General features: G+C 34.5%; 1 protein-coding gene and 1 long non-coding RNA gene across 3 annotated transcripts; one reads left to right on the forward strand and one right to left on the reverse strand.

The window, feature by feature from the left end:
• The first annotated feature begins 1,250 nt into the window (after nt 1-1,250).
• LOC103487539 (uncharacterized) lies at nt 1,251-3,637 on the forward strand. Its single transcript, XR_007822370.1, has 3 exons — nt 1,251-1,529; nt 1,965-3,203; nt 3,347-3,637. It is a non-coding gene; the product is annotated as an uncharacterized LOC103487539 (long non-coding RNA).
• On the reverse strand, nt 2,764-6,311 carry LOC103487540 (sulfate transporter 1.3-like). 2 transcript variants are annotated; one of them, XM_051087568.1, is made up of 13 exons: nt 5,967-6,311; nt 5,792-5,840; nt 5,495-5,702; nt 5,204-5,378; nt 5,048-5,113; nt 4,836-4,949; nt 4,632-4,748; nt 4,417-4,543; nt 4,037-4,323; nt 3,741-3,931; nt 3,490-3,575; nt 3,326-3,402; nt 2,764-3,175 (listed from the first exon to the last, which is right to left on the reverse strand). In XM_051087568.1, exons 1-13 carry the CDS (start codon nt 6,309-6,311, stop codon nt 3,032-3,034), a joined length of 1,986 nt encoding a protein of 661 aa, XP_050943525.1. In that variant the 3' UTR covers nt 2,764-3,031. The 2 variants fall into 2 exon arrangements, with proteins under 2 accessions (XP_050943525.1, XP_050943526.1); XM_051087569.1 differs by having other exon boundaries at nt 2,764-3,213.
• Between the last annotated feature and the right edge of the window lie 1,135 nt (nt 6,312-7,446).

Consider the following 7,446-nt stretch of genomic DNA (forward strand, 5'->3'; position numbering starts at 1 on the left):
CTCTTTCATCTATAGTGAGGAGAGTGTAGCTAGAGGCTATAGTGGACAATCTCGTTAGTTAAACGAATGTTAGTTAGATAGGTTAAAGAGTTAGCTGATTAATGTCGAATCATTGGAGCTCCTGATCTGTAGGGATATCGAGTTCCACCCCTAGCTCGTAAAGAAATTAAACTTAGAATAGTGTGATCGAGAAATTTAAATCATTCAAATTGATTTAGAGAATAAATTGTTAATAATATTTAATATAATTAACGATTACAAATTGAGAATAAAATGATATTTAAATAAGATTTAAATGTTGGAAATTGGAATAGGGAGTGAGGTGAATCAAATTGATGACTAAAATAATACTTTAATATTGGATGTTAAATGGGTAGTTAATTAAATAGTTTAATTAATCAATATTTTATATAATTATAAATTTATGGTAAATGAGTTGATATGATTAATTAATTGTATATTATTAGTGGAATTTATCACATTGAGTGGAGATTTCTATTAATAAGTTGAATCATGATTAAGGTGGTTGTTCATGCATGGTTAAGTTAGCCACCAAATCAACAAATCTGATTGTGGTCCTTGTGTTCTCCATCAAAATCAACAAAAAAAGAAAAAAAAAAAAAGAAAAAAAAAAAAGAAGTCGTGAAAAATTCAAACTCAAAATATTAGTGTTTTTTAAGTTTTTGTAATAGCAAGTTAATCCTTTAAATTGACATACAACTTAATAATAATTATGATTGAGTAACTAAGAGCATGTGGCTTCCAGAATTTTGATTGCCAAAAGATAGTAAAACTTTAATACAACACTAAATCAAGATTAAAAATATATATATATATAAAAGTTAGGAAGGGAAAATGTATTATTAATAAATTTTTGTCTTTACATATACATATATATATATATATATATATATAGTTCAGATTTACCAAAAACTCAAAGTTTGTTTTTAAGTTGATATTAGTTTTTATAATTCCAAAGACAAATTTATTAATGTCGTCATATTAAGGTTAGAGAAACCAAATGATAGTTTGAAAAGCAACCATGAGTCGACAAGCGTCTCGAAAGTGTGAGTGTGAGGGAGAGTGGATTGGGGAATGGAGAAATGGGGAGACGCAAAAATATGCAAATGCCCAAAGCTGTCTTTTTATCCTCTCCACCGACGTTCACCTCTTTTGTCCATTTTCGTTTTCTTTTTTATTTCAGCAGATCGCACAGTTGGCTTTTAGGTTCGTACTTCGTATTTTTTGTGTGTTTCTATGTGCTTCACAGCTTTTGTTTTTCTTTTTCTTTTTTGCTTTCGTACCATGTGATGTCCCTTTTAGTTTTTACTACATTCAAATGAAATCCAGATCTACTTCTTACAAATCTAACTTTTTACTTGCTTCATTATCAAATGTTGATCCCCTGTATGCATATTGAATTTTGTTAATGCTATTCACTTATCGTTTCTCCTGATATTGGCCATTCTGAGGGAGTCAAACTTGGAAATTTAGTACCATAACCTCTCTTTAGCAAATCAAGAATAAAGGTTAGAGAGCTTAAAAATATGTTTAGCTGATAACAAGGGCACTAACACATCAGTCCCTGACGCTCCCACGAATCCTCTCGCTTTGGATTTCATTTTTCCTTTCCTTTTCGCATTTATTTCCTGTGTCGTCTTCTTATTCGCCTTTTTTTTACGATTTTTTCTTCTATCTTCCCCCTTTCTCCTACTTTTGTTTCTTCATCTTCCGTTTCTTTTTTTATTTATTTATTTTCTTTCTCTTGCATTTTTTTTCTTTTTTCCTTCTGCCTTCTTCTTGTTCCTAGGGATGAAAATTAAGAAGCTAGAGGAAGAATTCAAAACAAAGGGAAAGAAAGTAAGATAAAAATTGTCCGAAAAGAAACAAGGGGAAATAGGTAGAGGAAGAGGAGGGAGAATTTAAAACGAAGGGGAAAAATAAAAGAATTTTTCTTTTTGCAGCTGATAAGGAACAGGAGGAAGAAGCAAGAGGAAGGAATGAGGAGCAAGAAGAAGAAACAAGAATTCGTTTTTACGTGGTCCGTGGTCTTTAAGACTTTCACCCACGACTGATGTAAGGAAAAGACCATGCTTTAATCAAAATTGAATCTAAGGCTAAATTTCGGTTGAACCCCTTAAAAGGACCCTTCACCATGAAACTCGATTCGATGTCAAAAGAAAAGCAGTTTTAAGAAAATTTAATGAGTAGTAGTCAATTCTATAATTTCAGTTAATGGTGACGCAAATAAGTGGGGTTATATTTGATTTGGACATGGTCGAATAGGTATCAGTACAATTAAGTCCTGGATGGTGGTGTTGTGTACTCGCTGGTTTTATCCCCATTTTCCATTCCCCACTTCGCAACTAATCATCTCACCTGCAATTGAAACCCCAACCCTACTTTGTAGCTTTTCTTGTTGGACTCCATATATTAATTAACATTTATCATTCACGACCAAGTGGGCATTGATTAAAATTTCCAAGCAACCCCCATTGCCCTTTCATGCGTTGCAACTTTTCGTTTTTCATTAGGGCCACATTCTCAATGGTGGGTTTCCCTTAGTTTTCATGCTATTTGCTTCGGCCAGTTGCTTGCTTAAAGAAATTTAATCAACAAATTGTTTTTGTTTTTGTTTTTTTTTTCTTTGGGCGGGGGGTGTCAAATCCTAAAAACAAGTTCAAAGTCTCTGATGAAATTTGTGTCAATTCCATTTTCTATTTTTTGGTACATTAACATTATTCTGTGAAAAGAACCAAATAATTCAATAATGAACGATGAATGTAATTCTATCTCATACTGGTTCCACCTTCTTGCTTGACTCAAGAACATGATGCAATCCAACTTTCCCATTTTACATATCTCTTTATCTTTATCTCTTTTGAATATGGAAATGACTCCACTTCCTTAATCATCCCACTACTTACAAACACTGTATGCGTTGAGCTATGTACGTCTCAGTTTGGTGAGTGCCTCTTATCTTGTCTCACGTTAAACAACCAAGTCCCTAACTTTTTGTTCTTTTGCTTTGTCAAACGTCGTTCATTATCTTTGGATTACAAGATGAGACCGCATCTGCAACTGTGAGAAAGATATTGTCTTGGCCTATTAAATCAACAAACTCCGATGCGTGTAGTTTGTGCATCACCACGGGCCCTGGATTTGCTAGAATGAGCTGTTTCCATTTACCAACATATCTTCAGGTTAGGACTTCTGATTTCAAAAAGTTCATTGATCATAATATTGATATCGTTGTTTGAAATGATATGAATTGGTTGTATGTCAAACTAGTTGTGCCGATTCTGTAGAAAGGTGAAGATTTTACCTGAATTTCTCGTTTCTTCAGGCTCCCATTTAGCTCTTCCAAAGCATGTATGCCACTGGTGTCTATGTCAGTAACAGCTTCAGCATAAAACACAAACAGTATTTAGTTTCATTCCCAACAGTGTCTCAAATGTTAGGTCCAAAATGCTTTAAACAGATACTCACGTGACATTTCAACTATTAGAAACTGGATTTTGTTCTGGTATAACTTTTTTGTTTGTTCTTCCTCATCAACCAGCCATCTCAATATCCTGTAAAGACAATGAACTTCAGCATCATTTCTCAATATATACAAATACATGTTGCTTATCAAGTTGTATTCTGTTATATCTCAAATTTTGGAACAGCAAGATAGATTAAAATAAGTGGAAAACAGAATGTTGGGCTGCTTGAGGTGACTTTCATCTATCTGTTACCTTTCCTTGATGTAATTGGAGTTGGAAAAGTAAATTGCCGAATCAACTCTCACAATCAAAATGCCAGGAACCTTGGTTGCTTCAGGATATTGTAGTATGTTTCGATAAACGGTCGTCCTTGGGATCTTTCCGAGAATTGCAGTCCTTGGCCTGGTAACTTGTAGAAGGATTTTGGCGAAGGAAATGCATACCTACAAAATTTAAGAGAAAACGAAATAACTAAAGAAGTTAGTATAAATAAGAAATCTGTTTTGACACTCAGGAGCTTAAGATGGAGTTAGGCAGATATTATTTACCGCAACAAGAAGGCCTATCTCAACAGAGAAAAAGATGACACCGAAGAAGGCTCCCATACAAGCAACAAAATCAAATTTATCAATCTTCCAAATCAGTTTCACTGCGTACAAGTCGATCAGGTTGATCACAGCGGATATGATGATAGCAGACAGAATCGCATTAGGAGTGTATTTGAAAAGTGGGGTGAGGAATGCCAAAGTTAGTAGTACTACAATGGACATCACAATGTTAGAGACTGCAGTTTGGCAGCCAGCCATGTAATTTACGGCCGATCGAGAGAATGATCCTGCAGGCAATGATATGGACACAGACAAGGTATTTAGGATAATTGGCAGTCAAATGAGGCTTTATTCTGATACATTTACTTCTCTTTTCTCACCTGTTGCTACATAGCAGGAAGACATTGAACCAACAACATTCATGACTCCCATTGCTACCATTTCCTTGTTCCCATCTATTTGATAGTCTTTCATTGAAGCAAATGTTCTTCCAATCGCAACGGCTTCCTAAAAATCAAATAAAAGATTCAGAACATGAACACAAAGAACTACTAAACTAACTTCCAACAGTAAAGTGGATTTAGAGTTGGCTCACCGTCAGTGCCACCATTCCCGCCACTACACCAATCTTAAACCCTTTTAGAAGGTATTCGCCTGATAAAAATAAGTCTTTTACAGATGGGGGATTGATTCCTTTTTCTATGTGTTTCACCTTTACAAGTTAGAAAAAGATACATATTAATAAAGGAGATGTAAAAAGGTCAATCTTAGCAGACACAGTACTGATTTGTATACTTACAATTGCAACTCCCTCCTTATCTGCTCGAGTTATGAAGACGAGAAGGGTAGACAGTACAACAGATATAAGTGGAGCAATTGCAGGCACCCAGAAGAGCCTCTTGTTCTTCTTCCCCTGCTCCATATCAATGAGAACAATCATAAGAAGAGGGGCAGTAGAGAAATAGATGAATTCTTTCTTATATTATTGGTGATGGAAGTAAGGAATTTCACCATGTATTTTGCAAATAGAAGGAATCCAAGGAAGGTTGTAGCAATCACTATTGTTTGCCAGTTCCACTGTGACAAAGTAAACAAGGTATTCAGTGAGAAAGGAACTCAAATGCGCCGAAGCTGATAAATTTTAATTTTACAATCAGCAGAACTCACTCCGTGTCTCATTGAACCAAATACGGACTGCATAACAGAGATAATATCTGTTTTCTTTGTAAACTTCTTTATGCCAAGAAAGCCTTTGAGTTGTTGGAGAGCAATGGTGATGGCAGCTCCTCCCATGAAGCCAACAATGGCAGCATGGGACAAGAAGTCAATAAGGAATCCCAACCTGATCCCAGAGTTTAAATTTACACTTGATGAAGTGGAACTTGAGCAGGACAAATTTCATAGGAACATATCAAGACATATGAAACTAACGAGTGTCTAAAGAAAGTTCTGAATCACCTCAGAATTCCAAGGGTGGCTTGTGTGATCCCTGCAAAAAATGTAGCTGTAAATGCTAGCCGCAGGTAGTCTTTTGGATTCATAGCAGAATCAATTTCCTCTTGAAGCAGTGTCCCCAACAAGAGAGAAACAACAGCAACTGGACCGATGGCTATATCTCTTGAGCTACCCATAAGTGCATAGATTAATGGTGGAACAAAACTGGAGTCTGCAAGAGTTTGACTAAGAATGAAGGCTCACAAGAAAATCTTTAATAAGCAGCTTTGTCAGGTGTTAATAGACAACATAAAAACTTACACAAACCATACTCTGGAGACAAATTTGCAAGCTTGGCATACCCAATATCCTGATAATGCAAGAAATCAGTCATTAGCTAGTAGTATAATCAATAATGTTTTAATAGTTAAAATTGTGCCTTTTTAGTATCTTCCTTGATCAAAATCAATTCCCTACGAAAGTGTAGAACTTATACCTGTGGGATGCAAAGACTAGCAATTGTTAATCCAGAAATAACATCTCCTCTAAACTTAGTCAAATTATAAGTTCTTCCCCAATCAAGTATAGGAAAAACAGCTTGGATGCCGAGTATAAATTTCCGCTTCTTTGTTTGATCCTTGAATGAACGGAGAGGATCATCTGGGAAAAATGTTTCTTTCACTGCAGACTTGATTTCTTTGTAGAGTTTTTGCTTTGGTGGAACCCCAACTTTGTGAACGTATCGCTCATCCTGCGCTTGATTATCTGGAATCAAACTTCTGTTATCCTTCTCCTTTGTTTCAAGTTTCTCATCAACTGAATTCTCTCTCTTGTCACTCATTTTTACTGTCAATTGATCACCTGAATTTGTAGAACACTTATTAAAAACATAAGAATCTAAATGAAACAGATGGACATGGATACACAAACAGAGATTACTTTTGTATATACATTCAATTCAAACTATATCTAATACAAGTGAAAAACTGTAGTTTAAATATAGGCAACGAGAAAAGACCGACCCCTAGTGAAAATGCCGAGAAAAAGTTTGGATGTGGAAACTAGTAGCCGAGTTCTTTCTTACACACACATGCATGCATACAAAGACAGGGAAGAATGATTAGACAAATTCTTTTTCACACTTTTGTTTACTTTCACTTATATATATATATATATATATATATATATTGTTTTTATTTTTTTTTCCTGAGGACCACAAAAGAGCCTTGACGTAAAAAAAAGTCATTCCAAGCGTACCATTAACATTAATAACAATAATAATCATACTGCTTTTTTGATTGAAGTACAAGCACTATATTGTACTTGAGACCGACACTAGAGGCTGACAATGCAGCTTACAAAAATGTTTAATCTCAATCCAATTCCCTCAAACAGAAAACAAAAGGCATATATTCTCCAAATGGGTACTAAAACTCAAGAATGTTGATCAAATTCATAATATATTAAAGAATACCCATCCTGGAAATGGGCATATATGATTTTTCTTATTATCATCCTTTGACAATGTAGCTGAAAAAATTAGAAGAATAATGAGTGAGATTTATATTTTCTTTTTACAAAGTACCTTTTTTCTTTTCTTGTGTCCCCTGTTCTGCTTCTCATAGAAAAAGAAAAAGAGATGCTTTTTTCCTTTGTTCAAAGCTGTTTAAGATTTGATTATCTGTTGATTAAGAAGGGATTATTTTAACATTAGAGAAGAAGAAGAAGAAGAAGAAGAAGAAGAAGAAGAAGAAGAAGAAGAAGAAGAAGAAGAAATGTTTGTCTTTGAAAGATGAGTGATAAATTTAAGTTATAAAATAAAATAATTTCATGGATATTTATATGTATATATATAAATAAAAATGACAAAATGATGACCACATACAATGAACCCACAGAGTTTCCTATTTTTGGGATGAAACAAGAAACTGTTCTGGAGATTGTAGCCACGCATGAATGTGAGTTTATTTTTCTTT

The sequence above is a fragment of the Cucumis melo genome, chromosome 7 (genome assembly GCF_025177605.1).
Source record: "Cucumis melo cultivar AY chromosome 7, USDA_Cmelo_AY_1.0, whole genome shotgun sequence".
Taxonomy (NCBI): domain Eukaryota; kingdom Viridiplantae; phylum Streptophyta; class Magnoliopsida; order Cucurbitales; family Cucurbitaceae; genus Cucumis; species Cucumis melo.

What these genes read in the sequence shown, in the direction of transcription:
- LOC103487540 (XM_051087568.1), bottom strand. Translation starts at nt 6,311, where the DNA reads ATGAGTGACAAGAGAGAGAATTCAGTTGATGAGAAACTTGAAACAAAG. An exon ending in CTAGTCTTTGCATCCCACAG is followed by an intron (nt 5,841 to 5,966) that starts GTATAAGTTCTA and finishes TTGCATTATCAG; the next exon opens with GATATTGGGTATGCCAAGCT. An exon ending in TTCTATTTGCAAAATACATG is followed by an intron (nt 4,950 to 5,047) that starts GTGAAATTCCTT and finishes GATATGGAGCAG; the next exon opens with GGGAAGAAGAACAAGAGGCT.